General features: G+C 40.5%; 1 protein-coding gene across 3 annotated transcripts in view; it reads left to right on the forward strand.

The window, feature by feature from the left end:
• LOC148146866 (uncharacterized) overlaps window positions 1-27,067 on the forward strand; it is a 79,708-nt gene that overhangs the window by 14,407 nt on the left and 38,234 nt on the right. For 2 of the 3 annotated variants that reach the window (XM_087996354.1, XM_087996353.1), the window contains exon 1: window positions 22,896-23,789. In XM_087996354.1, the coding sequence (XP_087852480.1) occupies window positions 23,541-23,789 (249 nt within the window). In that variant the 5' untranslated portion in view covers window positions 22,896-23,540. Of the gene's footprint in view, window positions 1-15,911; window positions 16,023-22,895; window positions 23,790-27,067 lie in introns of those variants that run through there. The other variant, XM_087996355.1, reaches the window with a different exon arrangement.

Below are 27,067 nucleotides of genomic sequence, written 5' to 3' on the forward strand. Positions count from 1 at the left end.
AGATGCATTGTTGTCAGTCACAAATGAGTAGAGGAAACTTCTGACTTAAGTAACCAGCTGCTTATGAGAAATGTGAACCACTGTCATTCCTGCCCCCAGTATTTAAGGAAAGTGCCATATTCATGTGTGAGACTTCTGATTTTGAGGTTCTCTGTTGAGTTGCATATCTTAATGTTCATTTTGAGTTGGAACTAATTCTAACTTGCCAATTAAGTCATTTATAGGAGCAGTTGATTTCAAATGTCCTGGTGTATCTCCTTTATCTTGCAACATTAATAATGATGTGGAGGAGCTGGTGTTGGACTGGGTTAAGTTAAAAATCACACAATTCCAGGTTATAGTCCAGCAGGTTTATTTGGAAGCACTAGATTATAACCTGATGTTGTGATTTTTAACATTAATGATGGAAGTAATAGGATAACTGATGGGAAAATGGTGCAGGAAAGGAAAGGATATGCTAGTGTAAAGAAATGGCTCTCGAAACTTTATTGTGGTTTGGCTATCTCAATACAGACATGTCTTCTCAGATCGAAAGATTTGTCATAAAGACTTTATACAAGAACAAAATGAGTCATACAATTATTGGAAAAAATCCAGCTTTAAAGGGGACCACAATTTTCATCTAGTATAGGTTTTAGTAGTTCTTTGATGTGCAGCTGTGGGTTTTTTAACAAAACAAAGTAAAAATGTTTGTGTCTTGTAGATTAAAAGGAAAAAAATAATTCAAATTGATATTTTTAATTGGAAACAGTGCTTTCTTTTTTATGGCATGATTTTTTGTGACATTACTTCAAAAATGAGTTGTAAGGGAATGTTTACATTCCTTTGTTGACTTGGTATTGATAATAGGTGGACTGATTGAGAGAAAGCATGATCACATTTATCTATACTTGCTCTCTGTGAAGTATCTGAAAGCAGTCACAATGCCAGTAGTTTTATCTGGCAGATTCTTTTGTGAAGAACTGAGAAGAAAATAAAGGACAGAGTTTCCTTTCATGTCCTTATGATGTTTCAAAGTCAATATGGTGTAGTTGTTATTATAATGGATAACATATACTATATGCAAAGCCACAGAAAATGTTGGAAATGCTCAGCAAATCTGAAGGCGTTGCTGGAGAGAGAAACTAAACTAACATTTCAGGCCAATTACCTGTCATCAGTTTTACCAAATCTGTCCTCATATACATGCTCCTCATCCTTTAACCCACCATTGGCAACTACACATTCAGGCATTTAGGTCTTAAGCTCTACAATTCACCTCCAGGTCTGCCTGCTTCTCCAACTCTGCCTTTCCCTTCCTAACTCTTCCTGAGAATCTACCTCTTTCACTAAGCTTTTTGTCATTCCAAAGAAAATATTCTTTGTCTTCTCTATTGTTTTCTGACTTGTTACACTCGTGTGTGGAGTTTTTTTTCCTATATCAAAGTATGATAGAGTTGCAAGTTTTGTGCCTTCATCTTGTTTTTGTACAAATGTGTAAACTTTCTCCTTTTGACAGTCTTTTGTGACCAGAATTTCTGTTAAAGATTTGATAAAGTTTCAGAAAAAAGTTTGAGATTGTAAATATTCTACCTCAGTGAAAGATCGGGTATTAAGAATGAGTGGGGAAAAATCCACGAGGATACTATTCTGGAACTAGAAGTTATATACTTGAAGAATAGTGAGGATGTTATCATACTCTGACAATGTATTTATTAATAAATTGTAACTGCACACCTAACTTGTAAATGCTTATTTCCAACCATGTTTAAAAAAAGTGGATATGATAAAAAGTACAGTTTGCCATAATTTTCAATGTGTATAGTTCTAGTGAAGGCACTAGAGATGATTGGTTTAATAATCCTTAATTCACCATGAATTATAAAATATCCTAACTTTTCAAAGTTTCAAATTAGTAAATGTACCTTGTTTTTCCCAAACAGGTAATGGAAAGAAAGAAAAATGTTTGATTTAAAGTTTCTTGAAAACTGACACATAACACAAAATTGACTTCAGATTGTCCTTTTATCTGTAGGTTGGGAGGAATTCTCAAATCTGATTCATTTTCAATTATTTGCTCAATAGAATTCCATATTTTGGTTAATTTTTCCAGTGAATCATCTACAAAGCAATAAAAGCATCGAAGTAACTCTGAGCATATATTAATGCAAACAATGCTTTATGCTCTGTTGTGTAGTTAAAACTTTGTTTACATTAGAGAAAGGTCCCTGTCATTCTATTAAGATTTACAGATAGATTAATTGGACTTTCACCACAGTCCTTTAAATCAGCTTTTTCTACTCTAAAAATTATTATAAGTATATATTTTCATCAGTGCCTAAGAAAGTTAAGATTTATACATTTTAACAAAATAATTTGTAAAACCAAGTGTCCATGAGATGAGATTAACTAAACCCAGAAATGTCAAAATGGTCGCTGGCAAGTAAAATGAAATAAAGTAGTTTACTGAGAAATGGATTTCGAGTTGTATATTTGCATAAGTTGAAATTATGAACATGGTGTAATCACATTTTTGAGCTTAATGAAATGACAAAATGAATTTTACTTGAGAAATGACAAAGCTACCACTGAATACTGAACACAACATGTACCTTTCACAAAATAATATAATGTTACATTATCGCTTTTGTGTTAATGCAATCTTATCAACAACAGCAAGGTTGCATGGACCCAACTTCAGAGCACATAGATCTAAGGACAACCTATTGGATGTGGAACATAGAACATAGAACAATACAGCACAGAACAGGCCCTTCGGCCCACGATGTTGTGCCGAACATTTGTCCTAGCTTAAGCACCCATCCATGTACCTATCCAATTGCCACTTAAAGTTCGCCAATGATTCTGACTCTACCACTCCCACAGGCAGCGCATTCCACTCTCTGGGTAAAGAACCTATCCCTGACATCTCCCCTATACCTTCCACCCTTCACCTTAAATTTATGTCCCCTTGTAACACTCTGTTGTACCCGGGGAAAAAGTTTCTGATTGTCTACTCTATCTATTCCCCTGATCATCTTATACACCTCTATCAAGTTACCCCTCATCCTTCTCCATTCAAATGAGAAAAGGCCTAGCACGCTCAACCTATCCTCATCCTTCTCCATTCCAGGCAACATCCTGGTTAATCTTCTCTGCACCCTCTCCAAAGCTTCCACATCTTTCCTAAAGTGAGGCGACCAGAACTGCACACAGTACTCCAAATGTGGCCTAACCAAAGTCCTGTACAGCTGTAACATCACTTCATGACTCTTGAATTCAATCCCTCTGCTAATGAATGCTAATACACCATAGGCTTTCTTACAAGCTCTATCCACCTGAGTGGCAACTTTCAAAGATCTATGAACATAGACCCCAAGATCCCTCTGCTCCTCCACCTTACTAAGAACCCTACCGTTAACCCTATATTCTGCATTCTTATTTGTCCTTCCAAAATGGACAACCTCACACTTGGCAGGGTTGAACTCTATCTGCCACTCCTGAGCCCAGCTCTGCATCATATCTAAGTCCCTTTGCAGCCGACAACAGCCCTCCTCACTATCCACAACTCCACCAATCTTCATATCATCTGCAAATTTACTGACCCACCCTTTGACTCCCTCTTCCAAGTCATTAATCAAAATTACAAACAGCAGAGGACCCAGAACTGATCCCTGCGGAACTCCACTTGTAACTGGGCTCCAGGCTGAATATTTACCATCTACCACCACTCTCTGACTTCGACTGGTTAGCCAGTTTTCTAACCAACTGGCCAAATTTCCCTCTATCCCATGCCTCTTGACTTTCCGCATAAGCCTACCATGGGGAACCTTATCAAATGCCTTACTAAAATCCATGTATACTACATCCACTGCTCTACCCTCATCCACATGCTTGGTCACCTCCTCAAAGAAATTGGCAATGGAGTTGGTTAGCGGGTAAGAGTTTCAGTGTAGGGATAATAAGGCGCATCTTCCAAATTCACAATGGTATAATAGAAGACAAGATGGCGTTTAAAATAAAACGGGTTGCCAATCCATGTACTTGAAACCGTATAGAGGATGTGGTTAAGGCATCAAAATGCCCAGCCACCCAGGCTTATTGGGAACCTTAAGTGGGATAATTACCTGCCACTTCTGGGCTTCATTCTGCCTGCACCACAATTGTTTGACATACAGAGTAAGGTGAGACTGCACTGGCTGCCTTTAGGCAAGAAGTAAAATAAGGTCAGGATCCCTCCTTTGGGCTGTGCTTTTTGCTGAGTGAGAACATCCAAACCTCCCCCCCCCCCCCCCCTCCAGTAATCACAGAATTGTTTCACAGCCGAAGGAAGCCATTTGGCCCATTGTTATTTGATGCCAATTTCCTGCCTCTTCTACATACCCCAGTATTTCTAACCAAATAATCAAACAATGCCCCTTGAATACATCATTTGAACCTGTCTCCACACCACTTCCAGGCAGTGCAGTCTATTCCCGAAGCACTCGTCGTTTCGTGAAAATGATTTTTCTTACTTTGCCCTTACATCGTTTACACATCACTTTAATTTATGCCCTCTAGTTCTTTTTCTTTTACAAGCAGGAACAGCTTTTTCCTATCTATTCTGTTCAGTTCACTCATGATTTTGAAAACGTGTATCAAATCTCCTGTCAGCTGCTGCCTCTCCAAGAAGAACAGTTCCAACTTCAATCTATTCTCATAACCTAAACTTTCTCATTCCTGGAACCATTCTTGTAAATCGTTTCTGTGCTTTCTCCAATGAATTCACATTCTTCATGTCATGTGACACACCCCCAACTGTAAGCAATATTCCAGCTAAGGTCTAACAGGTATCTTGTATAAGTTTAACATCACCTCCTTGCTCTTCCACTCTCCGACCCGGATAATAAAGCTGAGAACACTTATGTTTTGTTAACTGCTCTCTCCACCTCCCCCGGGTCCAGGGAAGACTGAACGATTACGGTCAATGTACCTGCAATTTCTACCCTCAATTCCTTCAAAATGGATTCATATCATTTGGTCCCAGTGCCTTGTCAACTCTCAATCTATGCCAACAATCTATCCAAAATGTCTTCCTCTTCAATTTTATAGTGAAAAGTGTTTCCTCTTCTGTCACCTAGCCTGGACAGCATCCTCTTGTTTTGCAAAGACATGCAAAATATTCATTTAAAACTCCAGCTATGGCCCCTACATCCACTTGTGCATCCCTTTTTTGGTGTCTGGCCCTTGTCTTCCTTTAGACACTTTCTTACTGTTTATATGCCAATAGAAGGCTTTGGGATTTCCTTTTATGTTAGCTGCAATTTTTTTTTTATTGCTCCTCTTTGGTTGTCTTATTTGCCTTTTCACCTTCTCCCTAAGCATTCATTGTTCCTGTTAGTCCTCAAGATGATATTCCCACTGTGTCCCACCCTTGCTTCTCTGTCCTTCATACACCACTGGCTGGAGGGGTCAGCTGTGTCTGCCAAGCTTATCTGAAGTCCAGATAACATCTTCACTCCTTCCGCACATCATCCTTATGGACCATAGTAGCGGCAAGCTTACTATGCTAAGTCACGTTGAAAGGGGCATGAAACATTGAATAGATAGTGGCACTTAACCTGACAGTGTACAAAAGATCATTCACCTGCTTGCAACACTGGATCATCATATGTCTGATTGCCATAAGTGCTAACTGCAAATCTCACCTCCGCTCATGTAGCCTTTGTCACTTGTGATTACCTCCTATTATTAATTCATGGAAGAGGACAGCCTGCGCTCATGGCCACCCTGCAACAGAATATTCTTCCTTCTGCCCAATGCCAGACATCTCAAGGTGTGGTGGGTGTCATGATGCGAGTTCTGGGTTACAGGGTTAGAATATTCTGCTTGCCTGCTACTAAATGGAGTTTTATCCATGCATGAATATGCAACAGGCTTAAAACAATGTAATTGAATGGGTAAACCTGCCCCAGCCTTGAGGGGAAGTCTCTCCTGCTTTTCAAACCCACCTGAAAACAACCTCAGAAATGCAAATTCCAATGAATATTTCAGGTTGTGACCATTCACCAGGGAAGGATATTTAAACATATGATGGGATGTGCCACAGTTTCATCAAAATCATAAAAGGTACATAATTTTGAAATTAGTATCACAGGTAGACAGACTGGTTGAGAAGATGTTTAGCATGCTTGCCTTCATTGTTCAGACCTTTAAGTATAGGAGTTGGGACGTCATGTTGAGGTTGTACAGGATGTGAATTAGGCTACTTCTGGAGTACTGCGTGCAGTTCTAGTTGCCCCTGTTATAGGAAGGATATTATTAAATTGGAGAGGTTTCAGAAAAGATTCACCAGGATGTTGCCGGAATGGAGGGTTTAAGTTCAAAAATAGGCTAGAACTTCTTTCGCTGGAACCTAGGCGATTGAAGGGTGCCCTTGTAAAGGTTTATAAGGTAATAAAGAAAGTGGCATGGGTATGTTCTCTATGATGATGGACTTCAAAACTATGGAACATATTTTTAAGGTGGAGAGGAGAAAGTTTTAAAAAGGAACTGAGGAGCAACGTTTTTACACAAAAAGTGGTTTGTGTGTGGAATGAATTGCCAGAGGAAGTGGTGAATAGAACATAGAACATTACAGCACAGTACAGTGCCTTCGGCTCTCGATGTTGCACCAACCTGTGGAACCAATCTGAAGCCCAGCTATCCTATACTATTCCATTCTCGTCCACATGCCTATCCAATGACCATTTAAATGCCCTTAAAGTTGGCGAGTCTAATACTGTTGCAGGCAGTGCGTTCTACTCTCTGAGTGGAGAAACTACCTCTGATATCTATCCTTTATCACCCGTTAATTTAAAGCTATATCCCCTTGTGCTAGCCATCGCCATTCAAGGAAAAAGGCTCTCACTGTCCATCCTATCTAACCCTCTAATTATCTTCCATATCTCAATTAAGCCACCTCTCAATCTTCTTCTCTCTAACGGAAATAGCCTCAAGTCCCTCAGTCTTTCCTTGTAAGACCTTCCCTCCATAGCAGGCGACATCCTAGTAAATCTCCTCTGAACCTTTTCCAAAGCTTCCACATCCTTTCTATAATATGGTGATCAGAACTGTACGCAATACTCCAAATGTGGCCACACCAGAGCTTTGTACAGTGGCAGCATGATCTCATGGTTCCAAAACTCAATCCCTCTACCAATAAAAGCTACCTGGACACTGAGATCTCTCTGCTCATCTACACTACCAAGAATCTTACCATTAACCCAGTACTCTGCATTCCTGTTACTCCTTCCAAAGTGAATCACCTCACACTTTTCCTCATTAAACTCCATTTGCCACCTCTCAGCCCAGCTCTGCAGCTTATCTATGTCTCTCTGTAACCTACAACATCCTTCGTCACTATCTACACCTCTATTGACCTTAGTGTCATCTGCAAATTTATTAACCCATCCTTCTATGCCCTCAACAGGTCATTTATAAAAATGACAAACAACAGTGGACCCAAAACAGATCCTTGTGATAGATAGCCCACTAGTAACTGAACTCCAGGATGAACATTTCCCATCAACTATCACCCTCTGTCTTCTTGCAGCTAGCCAATTTCAGATCCAAACCGCTAAATCACCCTCAATCCCACGCCTCTGTTTTTTGTGCAATAGCCCACTGTGGGGAACCTTATCAAATGCATTTCAGAATTCCATATACACCACATCACCCGCTTTAACCTCATCCACCTGTTTGGTCATCTTCTCAAAGAACTCACTAAGGTTTGTGAGGCACGACCTTCCCTTCGCAAAACCATGTTGACTATCCCTAATCAACTTATTCCTTTCCAGATGATTATAAAGCCCATCTCTTATAACCCTTTCCAACACTTTACTCACAACTGAAGCAAAGCTCACAGGCCTATAATTTCCAGGGTTGTCTCTACTCCCCTTCTTGAACAAGAGAACAACATTTGCTATCCTCCAATCTTCTGGTGCTATTCCTGTAGACAATGATGTGATACAGATCAAAGCTAAAGGCTCGGCAATCTCCTTCCTGGCTTCCCAGAGAATCCTAGGATAAATCCCATCTGGCCCAGGGGTCTTATCTATTTTTACACTTTCCAGAATTGCTAACACCTCGTCCTTATGCACCTCAATCCCATCTAGTCTGGTAGCCTGTATCTCAGTATTTTCCCCGACCATATTGTCTTTTTCTGGTGTGAATACTGATTAAAAGTATTCATTTAGCATTTCCCCTATCTCCTCTGACTTCACACATAACTTCTCATTACTATGCTTGATTGGCCCTAATCTTACTCTAGTCATTCTTTTATTCCTGATATACCTACAGACGCAAGTACAGTTACAACATTTAAAACTCATTTGGATAAATTTATGAATAGGAAGGGTTTCGAGGGATATGGGCCAAATGCAGGCAAGTGTGACTAGTTTAGTTTGGGAACGTGGTCGGTGTCGACTAGTTGGACCGAAGGTTCTGTTTCCATGCTGTCTGACTCTAGGATGAAAAAGTTAAATTATGATTAGGCATATGTTCGCTTGAATGTAGAAGATTAAGTGATGATCTAATTGAAGTATTTAAGTCATTAAAGTGTTGATTAGAGTAGATGGAAAGAAACTCCAGATAAGGGAACATAACCTTCAAATTAGAGCTAGGTTTTTGGGGGATGATGTCAGAAAACAGTCTATACAAAGAGTATTGTAAAGTTGGCATAAACTCCCCCAGAAGGCTATTGAAGCTCTGGGTTAATGAAAAATATCAAAACTATGATTGTTAGATTTTTCGTTAAAGAAGTTATTAGCAATTATAGAACTAAGGCAGGTAGATGGAGTTAAGAGACAAATCAGCCATCATCTAATTACTTGACAGAGCAGTAAAGTGATGGAATGAGTTATTGGCAGTGATCTCAATTGTAGCAATAACTGGCTCATTGACACTCAATTTAGGTTCCACGAGCACCAGTCTGGTCTGGATGATTATTACCTTGTTGTAAATGTGGACAAAGAACTGAATTCTAGAGACAAAATAAGTGTGACTGCCTATGATATCAAGGTAGCATAAGAATCAGGGGAACCTCTCAACTGGTTAGAGGAAAACTGTGGGTTGTAGTTATTGGAGGTCAAAGTAGTAGTCCCAGAAAATTGATTAGTGTCTGAGCCCAAACATTTTCCCAGTATTTCATCAATGATATTTCTTCCATCATAAGGTAGGGATGTTCAGCACCATTCGTGATCTCTCAGATCCTGAAGCAGTCTGTATCCAAGTGCATCAACATCTGGACAACATCCAGGCATGGGCTGATAAGTGGAAGTAGCATTCATTGCCTGGAACTTCCAGGCAATGACCATTTCCAACAAGAGACAATTTAAACATCTCTCTTTGACATTTAATGACATTACCACTGCTGAATTCCCCACGATCAACATTCTTGGGCTTATAATTGTCCAGACACTAAACTGGACCAGACGTATAAATACTGTGACTACAAGGTTAGTTCAGGGGCTGGGAATTTTGAGGTGACTAACACACCTCCCCAAACTCAATCCGCCATCTACAAGATACAAGTCAGGAGTGTGATCAAATACCCTCCATTTACGAGGGTAAGTGTTATATGTGCAGATAAACTGAGTCTGCACTTCACCATGTCCTGTGTTTGCTGCCACCATCCTCTTTCTGTTTTGGGATCTATGAGATCTGTTTAGTGTGGTAGAGGAAAACCACTTGATATCTAACTGGAAAAATGCATTGTTTTGTGCAAGAGATGGTTTATTGCATGATGCAAATAAAAACAGGAAACTCTGGAGAAAAAAAACCCAAAAAACTGCGATTGTTGGAAATCAAAAACAAAAACAGAAATTGCTGAAAAAAATTCAGCAGGTCTGGCATCATCTGTGGAAAGAAAGCAGAGTTAATGTTTCGCATCCAGTGTCCTTTCCTCAGTATTGTTCTGAAGAAGGATCGCTGGACCCAAAACATTACCTCTGCTTTCTCTCCACAAACTCTGGAAAAACTAGCAGGTCCAGCAGCATCTGTGGAAAGAAAGAAATAAAGTCAAAATTTTGAGTCTGATATGGCTCCACTTCAGAAATTTTACTCCTTGCGAGATCCAAAACTGTTCTGCTCACAAGTGCTTATGATGTCATAATACTTATGGCACTGCTCAATATTGATTCTTTCAGAATCCAAATTCAACAAGTGTAGCTCAACAACACTTAAGACATGCGATGCCATCCAGACAAAGCATATCTGTCCTTTTTTAAAAGAGACATTGCAGAAAAGTTCACTGGTTGAGTGTGTGATGCTGTGATAAAATTGTAATGGCAATTTTCTTGGTGGTTGGTGGTTTTGGTGGCACGAATTTAATGCTCGCTCTTATGGTGAGTTTAGCAGCAAGGGTCATTTAATCAGGTAAGAGTGTGGCAAATAGGGAATCTGAGTCTTTTTTACCAACTACCCTGATTAAGTCTGTTTCAGTAGAGTCTGTGGGCAGCCATTCTGTCCTGCTGTCTAGTGAGGCTCTTAAGTGGGCAGTTGATGTCCTAATTGCTCGTATTTTGCTGTGGGCAGGGGATTCACATTTCGGAGACCCTGTCATTGTGGGGCAAGGTTTCATTGTACAAAATGCCTGATTGAATGACCCAACTGCAGTGTTATTGCTGTATGAGTAGAGTATGTTAGGACCAAGATGGCACCCCATAAACAACAGCCATGAGGACTTGCATGCCTAACATAGAAGTTGTGCATATTCTGTAGTTGCAGAGCAACTTATCAGTTACTTGTCTGTTATTTAAATCTGCTTGGGATGTTCAAATAAATTGAAACTACAATACTTAGCAATCCAAAATGTGAGTTATAATTCTACACTAAGGGAGTCAATACAAGAATATGACACTGACAATGGGAGGGATTGGGAGTGGATGCTTATAACCAACCCCTGACTTTGCTGTAAAATCTTCTCCTCCTTCATCTCTCACCACATGACCCCCTTCTATCATAACTAGGTTCCAGAGCCTCCGATTACCTTATCAAGTATATCCTTGGCACTGATGGTTAGCAAAGTTCCGTCGTCTTGTTGGTAGTTAAATCATGAATGCTTAGGATAAGAGGATGTCATTGTTTAGGAGATATTATTGACTCCATATGCTTCTAATAAGTATTCATCTTTGTTACCCTGGATTTTTTGATGATCTTTATAGCTTAACTCCAAGAGCAATAAGGAACGAGGACATGGCTTGCCACCCTTTGCAAGTTTGTTAACGAGGTTCTAAGTGATAGATGAGTGCATTTGAGAGGTGACATGTTGCTGACTGAATCTTTGCTGTCAAGGTGTTCTTTGGACTGCAGATTTCATCAGAAGAACCTGAACAAATCTGTAGGAGCAAATGTTCCTATTAACAGGATGAGGTTAAAGAGAAACAACTGAATTTGGTGATACCATCAAGAAGTGATGCCAAGCTGAGTTGACTTTAGTCTTTTATGCATCCATTGGAGGAGTGTTCTTTAGAGGATATTTTTGTGATACAATTATCCTTCAATAGTGTTTACTATGGAGAAGGATATGGAAGATGGAGAACGTGGGGATATAAATAGCAACAGTTTGAAAAATGTCAGTATTATAAATGAAGAGGTACTGGATGCATAAAGGTGAATATGAAGGGCTTTTGCCTGAAACGTCTCCTGATCCTCGGATGCTGCCTGGCCTGCTGTGCTTTTCCAGCACCACACTCTCGACTCTCATATCCAGCATTTGCAGTCCTCACTTTCGACTGATCAGTTGTACCCTAAAACTCTGTGGGAAGCTAGGGCTGCAGAGATATTTGTTTCGTCGATAACCACAGGTGAGGTATGGGAAGACTGGAAGTTGGCTAACATGGTGCCACTATTTAAGAAAGCTGGTAAGGAGAAGCCGGGGAGCTGTAGACCAGTGAGCCTGACATCAATGGTGGGCAAGTTGTTGGATGGAATCCTGAGGGACAGCATTTACATGTATTTGGAAAGGCAAGGACTGATTAGGGATAGTCAACATAGCTTTGTGCATGGGAAATCATGTCTCTGTAACTTGATTGAGTTTTTTGAAGAAGTAACGAAGAGAATTGATGAGGGCAGAACGGTGCATGTGGTCTATATTGACTTAATAAGGCATTCAACAAAGTTCCTTATGATAGACTAGTTAGCAAGGTTTGATCACATGAAATACAGGAAGAAAAAGCCATTTGGATGCAGAACTGGCTCAAAGGTAGAAGACAGAGGGTTGTGGTGGAAGGTTGCTTTCAGAATGGAGGCCCGTGACCAGCCGTGTTCACAAGGTTCAGTGCTGGGTCCACTGTTATTCGTCATATATATAAGTGATTTGGATGTGAACATAGGAGGTATGATCAGATGACACCAAAATTGGAGATGTAGTGGACAGCGAAGAACGTTACCTCAGAGTACAGCAGAACCTCAACGAGATGGACCTATGGGCTGACAAGTGGCAGATGGATTAGAGTGGTGCTGAAAAAGAACAGCAGGTCAGACAGCATCCGTGAAGCAGGTAAAAAATCGACGTTTCGGGCAAACGCCCTTCATCAGGAATGAAGCTGGCAGCCTCGGGGGTGGAGAGCTAAGTGGGAAGGGGGTGGGGCTGGGGAGAAGGTAGGTGAGAGTGCAATTGGTGGATCAAGATGGGGGTGAAGGTGATAGGTCGGAGAAGAGGGTGGAGTGGATAGGTGGGAAAGAAGATTGACAGGTGGAACAGGTCATTAGGATGGTGCTGAGCTGGAAGGTTGGAACTGGGGTAAGGTGGGGGAGGGGAAATGAGGAAACTGGTAAAGTCCACATTGATGCAATGGGGTTGAAGGGTCACGAGTCCTCATCTTCCGCCTTGGGACCCTCCAACCCCATTGCATCAATGTGGACTTTACCAGTTTCCTCATTTCCCCTCCCCACCTTACCCCAGTTCCAACCTTCCAGCTCAGCACCATCCTCATGACCTGTCCCACTTGTCAATCTTCCTTCCCACCTATCCGCTCCACCCTCCTCTCCGACCTATCACTTTCACACCCACCTCGATTCACCTATTGCACTCTCAGCTACCTTCTCCCATGCCCCACCCCCCTCCCACTTATCTCTCCACCCCTGAGGCTGCCAGCCTCATTCCTGAAGAAGGACTTTCATCCAAAACTTAGATTTTTCCTGCTTCTCGGATGCTGTCTGACCTGCTGTGCTTTTCCAGCACCACTCTAATCTTGATTCTAATCCCCAGCATCTGCAGTACCCACTTCTGCCAAGTGGCAGATGGAGTTTAAATTAGATAAATGTGAGGTGCTGCATTTTACAAAGGCACATCAGGACAGGACTTACATTTGTTAATGGTAAGGTGCTGGGGAGTGTTGCTGAACACCTTGGAGTGCAGTTTGTAGTTCCTTGAAAGTGGAGTCCCAAATAGACAGGATAGTGAAGAAGGCATTTGGTAAACTTGCTTTTATTGGTCAGTACATTGAGTAAAGGTGTTGGGAGGTCATGTTTTGGCTATACAGGATATTGGAATACTGTGTGAAATTCTGATCACCCTGCAATAGGAAGGATATTGTGAAACTTGAAAGGGTTCATAAAAGATTTACAAGGATGTTGCCAGGTTTTGAGGGTTTGGGCTATAGGGAGAGGCTGATTCGGTTGGGGCTGTCTGAGGCTGAGGGTCATGGATGGGTGTATACCTTATACAAGTATATAAAATAATGAGGGTCATGGATGGGTGAATAATCAAGTTATTTTTCCTGTGTTGGGGAAATCCAAAACTTAGGTCATAGGTTTAAGGTGAGAGAGGAAAGATTTCAAAGGGATCTGAAGAGCAATGTTTTCACACAGAAGGTGGTGTGTGTATGGAATGAGCTGCCAGAGGAAGTTGTGGAGGCTGGTACAATTACAACATGAAAAATGCATCTGGATGGGTATGTAAATAGGAAGGGTTTAGAGGGGTATCGGCCAAATGCTGGCAAATGGGATTAGATTTATTTAGGATATCTGGTCGGCATAGACGAGTTGGAACAAAGGGTCTGTTTCCATGCAGTACATGTTTACGACTATGATTCTCTATCGTGAAAAAGACTGCCTAGATATACAAGGACTATTCATTTAAAGCACCAGTGAGTGCTTTAGACACCTGAAGTGAGCATTTTGATAGAGTGAGAAATGTGAAAATTTCTGGCATACTGTTATGCCTAGACTCCCAATTGCATTCAAACTGGGACTTCAAATTCTAGTGGGATGGCCTTGTTGTGGAATAAATCCTCTTCCCTTGCTCCTTCTAACCTTGGGATGTTTGAGGTTTCCTTTTGAAGTACTAATCTCTCATGCTCTCTACAGATGTCAATGACTGAAAAGTGACATGACTTCTATGTGATATGTTAAAAAAATTCCAAACTTTCAGTAATCAAAAAGGGAATCAGTTATTTTTTTCGGTTGCCCACTTCAAAGGGAACAAGTGTGATGAGTTTCTCCAGGGCCTTGCAAGATGACAAGATCATCCAATCCTGTTTGTTTCCTGGTCTATGAATTTAGTTAAAGTTAGAGCTAGAGCAAGCAAGGGATGGTCTCTGCCAAGCTTGTGTTTGTGGAGTGAATGCCCAGGAATTTCATGACTGTGTCATTCAGGCATTAATCTACGGTCTTTCCTTATTCCTCGAGTATATAAACGATTAAGTAACAATTATGAAATTTAATTAATCATGAAAGATTTTGAAAATAAATTGCAAGCGTGTAGGACAAAAATATAAAGCATAACCTGTAACTAACCTATCATGGCCCTCTCCCAATATCACATCTCCCCAAAAAAAGACAAAAGTAGCAACAAAAGATTGGAATAAAGCTAAGGTTCTTGTAAAGTCGATATGTAAAAGAAGAAAAATATTAAGGCTAAAATTAAAATTGGGTAAAATAGCTTTGACAGAGAATAAACATTTCCAAGGGTCAAGCTTGTCTCTAAGTAAATATAAGAATGAAAGATCATTCATCTTGGAGCAAAGTCTAAAGTGGACAAATCAGAAATAAATGATTGTTGACTGTGGACATTTGGATGGAATTGAAAAAATGCTGTAAGAATGGCACATTGAAACCTTCTACTAATATTTTTCAAATGAAGATATTAAGGGACAGGAGACAGAGAGTAGAGTTAAGTAGGCATTTTCAAGTTGGCAGGTGGTAACTAGTGGATTGCCACAATGTTCCATGTGGAAGCCTCAACTGTTTATAATCTACATTCTTACTGAGATCTGCTTCACCCAACATTCAGCTCAGAGGCCAGGATCTGACATGCAATGTATGAGTAAAAAAAATTCTAATTTTAATGGATATGTTCAATAGATTGAAAAGGACTTTTTATACTTGTTAATGTATTTAATCAAACAATATAAATTGTTAACTTCAATGGCAAAAATATATCTGAATTTATTGTAAAAATAACAAATGTACAGGTTTACCTTCTAACTCATTGCTTAAATGCAGATAAACCACTTAAAAATCATAGTGCTTTTGCATTATTTATAATTTTCACTTGAAAGATAACCAGCAGTCAGTCAACTTTTAATTTTTTGCTCATGGTATATTAGATTAGTCCAAAGTTTATCTTGTATCACTCAGCTCAGTGTCTTATATTGCTTAGCCTAGCAGATTAGAAGTTGTTCACTGAAACAGCAAGTTATGGCAAATGTGCTTATTATATCTATTAATGCCTCGGTTTTATGAAAAGGCCATCTTTTTCCCCCCTCCATGTACTCCTCCAGATTTCTATGAGCCGAGTCAGATCTACATTTCTTAAATTCAGTGTGAAATTCATTGATGACATGGCAAACCCTTATCTTTATTGGAGCACGAATCTTAGAAGCAACATAAGAACAGTGTATTAGAAAGAGATCATAGAAGGCTAAGAATGTCATATTAATTTTCTGGGGCAATTAATTTTATGGCAGATTCTGGAAAGGGATAATGAGCTACTCCGTCAGAAGGCAAAAGGAAATGAAGATAGATTTCAGATTCTTGAGAGGGAAAATGAAAAGTCTACAGCTCGCTGGAAAAAGGAGGTAACAGGAATTAAAATAATATAACATTTGTATGTAGATTTTATTATTCTGTTAGTTAGCAGCTCAATTAATTGCAAAATTGTTTAAATATAATGTAAAATTATAATAATATTAAAGAAATCTCTGTGGTTCTTCTTATGGCTATTTACGGTGTCAAAGAACTCTGTGCCAAAGCTTCATTACAGTAACACAGATATGATTACCGAAGGACGACTTTGGCATTTTTGTTCTCAGTAAATTAATCATCATGTCACCTTAGTTCTGCCTCCATCTCAATTAGCTGCAAATTTACACAGAAAGAAGGGAAAATTTTTTATCATACCTGAAGCAGACTGTTCTAGTCATCCATTGTTAGATCTATTTCAATTACGGCAAGCATAGCTGTACTTCGATCCCCTCAGCTAAAACTATCTGTTATTTCAACATCACATTGGATAACAAGGACACCCCCCAAGCTTTTTAAAAATAAAATCCATCTTTTTTTTAAACCATTCCACCCGTGTCTCAATCATAACTGCATGGTGCTCCAGAATTCCCTTATTTCATAAAAGAGACCGCCCATGCACTTGTCTGTGCTTCATCATTGAGACCCCAAGCTTTTTGTTTTCTGCCATCTTCCCTGTAGGTGGCCTGGGAGGGGAATTGTCACAGAGAGCTGGAACACAGGTAAGTGAGGGAGCCTCATTCAGGCCTGGCAAGTAATTTTTCAAGTTGCGAGTAATTTATAACTAATTGATCTACTAACTAAACGACCCTGGCCCAGGTAACAGTGAGTTGGTGGGGGTGAGGGCAGAGTAGGATGTAATCTTCCCATGGGAATGCCCCTGCCTCCAGCAGGTCCCAACGTAGGTGACAAAGTATATGGCGACCTGCTTAGGTGGTGGAGACCTTAAAAGTAAATTAATCTTGATCCTCTCCCATCATCAGATGGCCTTCTCTATAATCCCCCTGCCAATTACTAATGATATCAGGGAATATTCCGGTAATGTGGGAATATAGCATAGAAGTGGATAATCAGCCATGATCTAGAAGGGTACAGCAGGCTTAAAAGGTTGCATAACCTGTGCTTCTATAGTCCTCTTTTCCTAACTCCTGCACTGACCCTTGATCATATTGTTGGGTCACAGTTTTGTACCTCTGGATAGTTCTGGTCTTACCTGTCAAATGTAGTCCATGTAATTTCAACAATATTTTCTCTTCATTATCGGGTTTCTCCTCAGTGCCATCTTCTTTCTCTAAATGCTGTTTCTCTATGACCTCAACAGCATTCACACATTCATTAAGGATGCCTCTCCATCATTTTTCTTGACACTTTTCAACTGACTCTAAGCTGCAAAACTATGGCCTAGTTGAGCCATAACCTTTTGCTGACTTGCAAGCAAGCAAAACAATGGGCTCTTAGGATGGGTGTCTAGCAGAAACAACAAGTGAGCTCTCATCCTCATCAATGCCTTTGTGTGGTTTCCAATTATCTTGAGTATCCTTAGCATTGAGTGAAGACCTTGCTGTGTCAGGACTGTGTGGAAGTTGGTATGAACAGTCATGCCCATATGAAAAAATCATATGAACAGGCATCTTCCACATCCACAAAATGAGGTTTGGAACATCAGGACTGTCATGGACAACTATATCAATGATAGATCTGGATGTCACACCACTATCAAAGCTTAGGAATTCTGGCACTGACTTTGATGCTCTGAGTGATACACAGTGGCCCAGCTCAAAAACAAAATGGCGGTTACACTTTCTTCTGAAAGGGTAAATTGAAGGCAGAGCACCAACTCCATGTGGATTAAAAAAAGGCAGTGACATCAGTAGTACTGCTGTAGAAAATTAAGTGTCAAAGGCAAAGAAGGTTCTGCCTCATGTTCAACCTAAAGATGCTCGAAGAATAGGAACAGCAGAATGTTCTAAGTGCCTGGTCTGCCCATAAATCCATCATAAATAATATCTGCAAGGAGACTTTGGGTTTTGCTGTACCGGGGAGCATCAAGACTCAATCGACAAGAATGATGAAGAGATCCATGTGTTATGAACTGGAAACACTTTCTTTCAGAGAAAATTAAGTAATATGAACATATGAAACAGTTTATAAGATTAATATTTCAAATTTAAAAGTAATCCTCTGGAGGTTAGTTGCATATTTTAGAAACTTCTGTTAGGAGCCAGGCATTTTTATTTCTATGTCTAACTTATACTTTCTGCCCAGTACAGTTTTGTTAGTTCTCAGTTCTGAAGAAGAGCAAACTGGACTCAAAATTTTAACTCTGTTTCTCTCTCCATAAATATGATCAGATCTGAGTTTCTTCAATATTTTAATTTTTGGTAATTCTGTACCTGTTTGCCCATCATGGATCTCTTCCATTAAGTTCTAATAATTCTTCCCCATTGGTGCTGGAAGAAAATGAAGCAATACAATACAAAAATCTTGCTTTGTCACTTGGCACTTAATGATCATTGTCTTGATCATACATTTGATGCGTTTTCCTAGAAACTTGAGCATACATAATATGGTTATGTTGTAGTATGGGCCACTCCTCACTCAAAACACACGTCTTGAAATGATTTGCCAGTTTACTATGATCTATTGTCAGACATCATCTGACCCAGAACTGTTGTTGCTGTTGTTGACATGCCCCACATGCATTCACAGTCATTGGATATCCTGCATCGTCATGGCAAATACTGTCTTATGCATTCAGTGTCCCTGGTGTAACAATGCTTTTGGTATGAAGGACATTGCCTTGAAAATGACTTGTCATGATATACCAGGTTTACCTATTTATGGTCAAAATGAACAAATCTTAATGCCATAATACCATCAGGACATCCCTGGATAATAATCTTCTGGAATTCTTGTAGTTGCTTATCTTCAGCAGTTGCCGAATGCAAATGTTCATCTTGGTTCTGGCCAAAGTGTAACAGTTAAACCTTGAGAATATCTTCAAGTTTGTAGTCAGTAGCTTCACTGTGTTGATTAAAGGAGCAAACTTTGGTCTTTGTGGGTTGAATAATTTGCTGCCTTGCCAGACATAATTATCCAGGTACTTGGTTGATATCTTGCTTCAAAGTCATATAGTCATAGAAATGAACAGCACCGAAACAGACCCTTCAGTCCAACTCCTCCATGCCGACCAGATATCCTAACCTAATCTAGTCCCATTTGCCACCACTTGGCCCATATCCCACTAAACCCTTCCTAAACATATAGGCGAAAGTGAGGACTGAAGATGCTGGAAATTAAAGTCAAGATTAGAGTGGTGCTGGAAAAGCACAGCAGGTCAGGCAGCATCCGAGCAGGACAATCAACGTTTCGGGCAGGAGCCCTTCATTAGGAAGGAGGCTAGAAGCCTCGGGTGGAGAGATAAATGGGAGGGGGTGGGATTGGAGAGAAGGTAGGTGAGAGTGCAGTGGATGGATAGAGGAAGGGGTAAAGGTGATAGCTTGGAGAGGAGGGTGGAGCGGATAGGTGGGAAAGAAGATTGATAATTGGACCGGTCATGAGGATGGTGCTGAGCTGGAAATTTGAAACTGGGGTAAGGTGGGGGGAGGGAAAATGAGGAAACTGGTGAAGTCCACATTGATGTCCTGGGGTTGAAGGGTTCTGAATTGGAAGATAATGTGTTCTTCCTCCAGGAGTCGGGGAGTGAGGGAGTGGCAGTGGAGGAGGCCCAGGACCTGCATGTCCTTGGCAGAGGATACCCATCCAGATGCCTTTTAAATGCTGTAATTGTACCAGCCTCCACCACTTCTGGCAGCTCCTTCCATATCCATATTACCCTTTTGTGAAAACGTTGCCTTTTAGGTCTCTTTTATATCTTTCCCCTCCAACCCTAAACTTATGTCCTCTCGTTCTGAACTCCCCCAGCCCAAGGAAAAGACCTTGACTATCCTGTCCATGCCCCTCATGATTTTATAAACCTCAATAAGGTCACCCCTCAGTCTCTGATGCTCCAGGGAAAACAGCCCCAGCCTATTCAGCCTCTCCTTTTGGCTCAGATCCTCCAACCCTGACAACATTCCTATAAATCTTTTCTGAACACTTTCAAGTTTAACAACATCCTTCCAATAGGAAGGAGATCAGAGTTACAAACAGTATTCCAAAAGTAGCCTAACTAATATCCTGTACAGCTCCAACTTGACCTCAACTCCTATGTAAAAACAATGACTGCAGATGCTGGAAACCAGATTTTGGATTAGTGGTGCTGGAAGAGCACAGCAGTTCAGGCAGCATCCAAGGAGCAGCAAAGTCTATGTTTCGGGCAAAAGCCCTTCATCAGGAATAAAGGCAACTCTATTGCTCTAACCAATAAAGGAAAGCATACCAAATGCCTTCTCCACAATCCTATCTACCTGCGACTGTACTTTCAAGGAATTATGAATCTGCACTCCAAGATCTCTTTGTTCAGCAACACTCCCTAGGATCTTACTATTAAGTATATAAGTTCTGCTCTGATTCAGTTTTCCAAAATGCAGCACCTCGCATTTACCTAAATTTAAATTCCATCAGCCACTTCTCAGCCCATTGCCCATCTGACTAAGATCCTGTTGTACTCTGAGGTAAACTTCTTCTATATTTTAGGTAGCACATTGGTAATATGTTGGAAGTGGCTCCCATGTCAATTTTAGCTTTGTGTGTGGTCCTGCCTTTTCAAGAGATATTAAATGTTGTAAAAATGTCTGATCACTTACACCATCAACATGGTGTATGAAGTAAATAATATGAAAAGCTTGGTAATCTGAAATTTGACTTTCACTTGGTTGACTTGGAGCCTCATTGATGTACTTGCATTTATACACTTGCCTTGATACTAGTTTTGCATTGTTGTACCATCTTGCTTGTCACTTGTGTTTTGTTTTGGAATCTGGCTTGGCTTTTGGTACCAGATTTCCTGCGTGTGTGCTCAATGTGTCTTGGAGTTTTATATATGCTTTACAGATATCTAGGAAAGCTGGACAGTTTTCGGTAGTTGTGACAAACTGCAGCTGTTACAAATTTTGTTTCTTTGTTGAGTGTTGCTGACTAAAGCAATAGTGTTTGCTGCACTAATTGTTGTTGGCCTGCACTATGGGGTCACACTTGTGTTCATCCTCAAGTAATGCATTGTTAGTTTGCCCTTTGTCCAAAAGATCTTTCCTAGTGGCTTTAATTAATGCGGTGATGATGACTGACTCGATGAGCCTTTTTAACACTTCCTCTTTGGAAACGTCCCATTCATAGCATTTTCTGACAACCTAGTCAATAGACTCTTGAGGTTGCTGTCTATATGATGTGAGTTAGATTCTGTTAGTCCTGAAGTTTGTTATTATCTTGGGTTGATCTTCAAGAACCTTCCAAATCTTTTCTGGATCTTCCCTATTACTCATGAAGTGAATGGATATGATTTTTCTGTGAAGACTCTCCACCTTGCCAATAACAAACAAGATCTTTAGAGCTGTCTTATTAGGATTATTTGTTGCTGGTCTGCAAAATAGAACTGCATGCATTGTTTGAAATAGTTGTAATTCAGTGTAGGTGTCACTGGATTTTCAAATCACAATGAGGTTTCTCCTGTCTATAATTCCACTTTAACAATTTTAGACTGCAGAGCTATACCTTAATGACCATTTAGATTAAATCTGTTTTTTAAGAATGTGGACTTTTCATCTGCTTTTCTGAGAAGATGTTACTGATGTTTTGATTATCAGGAGCCTAGCATTCTAGCTCCCACCTTCTGTATTGCACCACACTTGCTTTGTATACCAGCTCAAAAGTCCATTACAACCCTTGTCTGGCAGTCTTAGAATTCTTTTATCTTGGTACAGCATATTCCATTTAGAAATAAATTAGCTCTGTTTTCTTGGAGATTAATGTCACATCTACAGTTGTCTGTACTTGCAGGAACTGATGCTGCTGACAAATGAGAAATTCTTCTTTTGGCTGAATTATTTTGTCAAAAGCTGTAGTTTGTTTGGTCTTCAACTGGTTTGCCAACTATCTGCAACCAAGATATTGGAGTCTATTCTCAATAGCCACAGCTGCGACCATGGTGTGAGTTTACTTCCAATAAGGTGGTTTACTTGATGTAGCTTGCATCATTAGATCAGATTAGATTACAATGTGGAAACAGGCCATTCGGCCCAACAAGTCAACACTGACCCTCCGAAGAGCAACCCACCCAGACCTGTTCCCTACACCTAACACGAGGGCAATTCACCTAACATGCACATTTTTGTACTGTGGGAGGAAACTGGAGGACCAGGTGGAAACCAACGCAGAATGTGCAAACTCCACACAGACAGTTGCCTGAGGCAGGAATTGAACCCAGGTCTCTGGCGCTGTGAGGCAGCAGTGCTAACCACTGTGCCACCGTGCTGCCCCAGCTGTAACAGCATAAACTGGATGTGGATATCGTATTGAAGAATCCCACAAACATTTATTTAAAGTTACTATTGTGTACAGACATTATATTTTGTAGGCCCATTGTGTCTGGGCTAGCATTAAGCTAATAGTTTACAGCAGAAGAAACAAATTCCAATAGTTTTAATGCTTCAAGTGATCCAAGGAAAGATTGAGTATGAGATCTTTATAACCCCAGGTTACATGCTATGATGATGTCATTAGCGTGTCTCTTAAAAGTACATTGACGGACCATTACAACAGTGCCTCTGTTGTCATTTTTTTAATACGATGAACCACTCATTCTAAGCAAATATTCAGGCATGTGTTTTTGGATGATGCCATAGAACATTATGGGATACAAACCAATAAAAAAGTCTTCATATTCGTGATTATTGGATAATTCACTGTTTTCTTACAGGAACATTGGCAGAATGGGGAGGAGATTGGTGAGCCATTCCATTGTAACTTTAAAAAGTTACAAGCTCATTTTAATCACAACAACTTGGAATAATTTTCATTGAACTGGAAATAGATACACAACTGAGAATTGGCCAGCATTGAACATTTAACGGAACTGTATACAGAATTGATTAACATTGTGTTTGCCAAATATATATAATATTTTATAAGGAAATATGTAATAGTGAATATTTCATTCTTTTAATGCTCAGTATGAATGACCGAGGTTATCACGTTGTCGTCTCTGTTTTAATGAGCATGTTGTGTGGCATTTACTTATTTGATTGCATGAACAATAAATTATACTTTTAATAAAATCTTAAGATAATTTGAGGCATGTTACAAAACATATGCAGGTTAAGTAATTCATAATATAATTCACATATTTTATCAAAAACACTAATATTAATACTTCATGTGATACATAAATCATATTAGTGTGCTATGAAAGAACTTTATATGGTTTGCATGTCAAACATGAAGGTGAAGTTTTATGTCTCACCGTTTCTAGTGAGCCAAATTTTCCATGCATTTGCAGTACACCATAAATAAGAATTATAGAGTCTCACATTTGCACTAATACTGTTCTTGAACACGTCTGAGCAGGTCTGTGAAGTGCTTTGACTGCTGATTTTCTTTCACTTGTGGGAATATGTTTACATGATAAATGCATAGTCATGATTGAAACCCACAGTTTTCTATCAGTACTAAGTTTGCATTCTGATGAAGTTAAAGTTACATTTCACAATGTAAGTAGTGTAGAAATCTGTGATTTTTGTTTTCAGGAGGATCGATTAAATGAAGAAAATCTCAGAATAAAATCTGAGTTAGAATCATTTAAAAAGGCTCATGCCGAATGTCAAGAGATTCAAAGTAAGCTATCTATGCAGAATGTACAACAAGGACAGCAAATATACAGATTGCAGGCAAGTGTTTTGTTGGTTTGAAGGCACCAGAATAAAATCTTGTGGCATTTAAAGAACAATAGGTTTCCCTATATTTTATGTTGGTCTGTAAATATTATTTGGGTAATTGTGACATACTAAAAGTTTTTTATTGTGATATTAAGCAGATACTATAAAGACATAAGAAAAAGGTTGTGATTACTTGACTTGTAATCTACATTTTCTTTATGTTCATCTACTATACCATTTTTATAGAAGGGAGATGTGTTCATAAATTATTTACTTGGTGCATGAACAAGCGAGGAGGCAAGACCTTAGAACATAGAACATAGAAGAATACAGCGCAGTACAGGCCCTTTGGCCCTCGATGTTGCGCCGATCCAAGCCCACCTAACCTATACTAACCCACTATCCTCCATATACCTATCCAATGCCCGCTTAAATGCCCATAAAGAGGGAGAGTCCACCACTGCTACTGGCAGGGCATTCCATGAACTTACGACTCGCTGAGTGAAGAACCTACCCCTAACTTCAGTCCTATATCTACCCCCCCTTAATTTAAAGCTATGCCCCCTTGTAATACCCGACTCCATACGCGGGAAAAGGTTCACACTGTCAACCCTATCTAACCCCCTAATCATCTTGTACACCTCAATCAAGTCACCCCTAAACCTTCTTTTCTCTAATGAAAACAGCCCCAAGTGTCTCAGTCTTTCCTCATACGATCTTCCTTCCATACCAGGCAACATCCTGGTAAACCTCCTCTGCACCCGTTCCAGTGCCTCCACATCATTCCTATAGTATGGCGACCAAAACTGCACACAATATTCCAGATGCGGCCGCACCAGAGTCTTATACAACTGCATCATGACCTCAGGACTCCGGAACTCAATTCCTCTACCAATAAAAGCCAGTACGCCATATGCCTTCCTCACCGCACTATTTACCTGGGTGGCAACTTTCAGAGATCTGTGTACATGGACACCAAGATCCCTCTGCTCATCCACACTACCAAGTATCCAACCATTAGCCCAGTACCCCATCTTTTTGTTATTCTTCCCAAAGTGAATCACCTCACACTTAGCTACATTGAATTCCATTTGCCACCTTTCTGCCCAGCTCTGCAGCTTCTCTATATCCTGCTGTAACCTGCCACATCCTTCCTCACTGTCAACAACTCCTCCGACTTTCGTATCATCCGCAAACTTGCTCACCCAACCTTCTAACCCCTCTTCCAGGTCATTTATAAAAATGACAAACAGCAATGGTCCCAAAACAGATCCTTGCGGAACACCGCTAGTGACGGTACTCCATGAAGAAACTTTGCCATCAACTACTACCCTCTGTCTTCTTTCATCCAGCCAATTCCTAATCCAAACCTCCAACTCACCCTCAATGCCATATCTCCGTATTTTCTGCAGTAGCCTACCATGGGGAACCTTATCAAACGCCTTACTAAAATCCATATATACCACATCTACCGCTTTCCCCTCATCAACCTCCTTCGTCACCTTTTCAAAGAATTCAATAAGGTTTGTGAGGCACGACCTGCCCTTCACAAAACCATGCTGACTATCCTTGATCACATTATTCCTATCCAGATGTGCATAAATCCTATCCCTTACAATTCTCTCTAAGACTTTGCCCACAACAGAAGTGAGACTCACCGGCCTATAGTTACTAGGGTTATCCCTACTCCCCTTTTTGAACAAGGGAACCACATTTGCTATCCTCCAGTCTTCTGGCACTACTCCAGTAGACAAAGAGGACATAAAAATCAAGGCCAATGGCTCTGCAATCTCCTCCCTTGCTTCCCAGAGAATCCTAGGATAAATGCCATCAGGCCCAGGGGACTTATCTATTTTCACCTTTTCCAGGATTTCCAACACCTCTTCTCTACATACCTCAAAGCCATCCATTCTACTTATTTGTGACTCAGTATTCACATCGACGACAATGCCCTATTCCTGAGTAAATACTGAAGAAAAGTATTCATTCAGTGTCTCCCCAATCTCTTCCGCCTCCACACGCAACTTCCCACTACTATCCTTGACTGGACCTATTCCTACCCTAGTCATTCTTTTATTCCTAACATACCTATAGAAAGCCTTAGGGTTTTCCCTAATCCTACCGACTAAGGACCTTTCATGTCCCCTCCTTGCTGCTCTTAGCTCTCTCTTCAGGTCCTTCCTGGCTACCCTATAACTCTCAATCGCCCCAATTGAACCTTCACGTCTCATCTTGAGATAGGCCGCCCTCTTCCATTTAACAAGGGATTCCAATTCCTTATTAAACCACGGCTCCCTCGCACGACCCTTTCCTCCCTGCCTGACAGGTACATTATCAAGGACACTCAATAGTTGCTCCTTGAACAAGCTCCACATATCATTTACACTCTTGCCTTGGAGTCTACTTTTCCAAGCCACACATCCTAAGTCATGCCTCACCGCATCATAATTTCCCTGACCCCAGCTATAACTCTTGCCCTGTAGTACACACTTATCCCTCTCCATCACGAGAGTAAAAATCACCGAATTATGGTCACTATCCCCAAAGTGCTCACCTACCTCTAATTCTAACACCTGGCCTGGTTCGTTACCCAGAACCAAATCCAGTATGGCCTCACCTCTTGTTGGCCTGTCTACATATTGTGTCAGGAAACTCTCCTGCACACATTGAACAAACACTGACCCATCTAACGAACTTGAGCTATAGCTTTCCCAATCAATATCAGGAAAGTTAAAGTCCCCCATAACAACCACCCTATTACTGTCACTCATCTCCTGAATCACCTTCCCTATCCTTTCTTCAATGATTCTAGGACTATTAGGAGGCCTGTAAAAGACTCCTAACAGGGTGACCTCACCTTTCCTATTCCTAACCTCAGCCCAAACTACCTCAGATGGCAAGTCATCATCCATCGTCCTTTCCACCACTGTAATACTATCTTTGACAAGCAATGCCACACCTCCCCCTCTTTTACCCCCACCTCTGACCCTACTAAAACATTTAAATCCTGGAACCTGCAACAGCCAATCCTGTCCCTGTTCTAGCCATGTCTCCGTAATAGCCACAACATCGAAGTCCCAGGTACCAACCCACGCTGCAAGTTCACCTACCTTATTTCGTATACTTCTTGCATTGAAGTATACACACTTCAAGCCACTTTCCTGTTTACAGACACCCTCCTTGGAAATTGATGCCATGTTCCTAACCTCCCTACACTCCAGGCCCTGCACCCTGAAGCTACAATCTGGGTTCCCATGCCCCTGCAGAGTTAGTTTAAACCCCCCCCAAGA

The sequence above is a fragment of the Chiloscyllium plagiosum genome, unplaced genomic scaffold (assembly GCF_037043375.1).
Source record: "Chiloscyllium plagiosum isolate Xiang-an unplaced genomic scaffold, Cpla_swu_hap1 HiC_scaffold_18, whole genome shotgun sequence".
In the NCBI taxonomy this organism is placed as follows: domain Eukaryota; kingdom Metazoa; phylum Chordata; class Chondrichthyes; order Orectolobiformes; family Hemiscylliidae; genus Chiloscyllium; species Chiloscyllium plagiosum.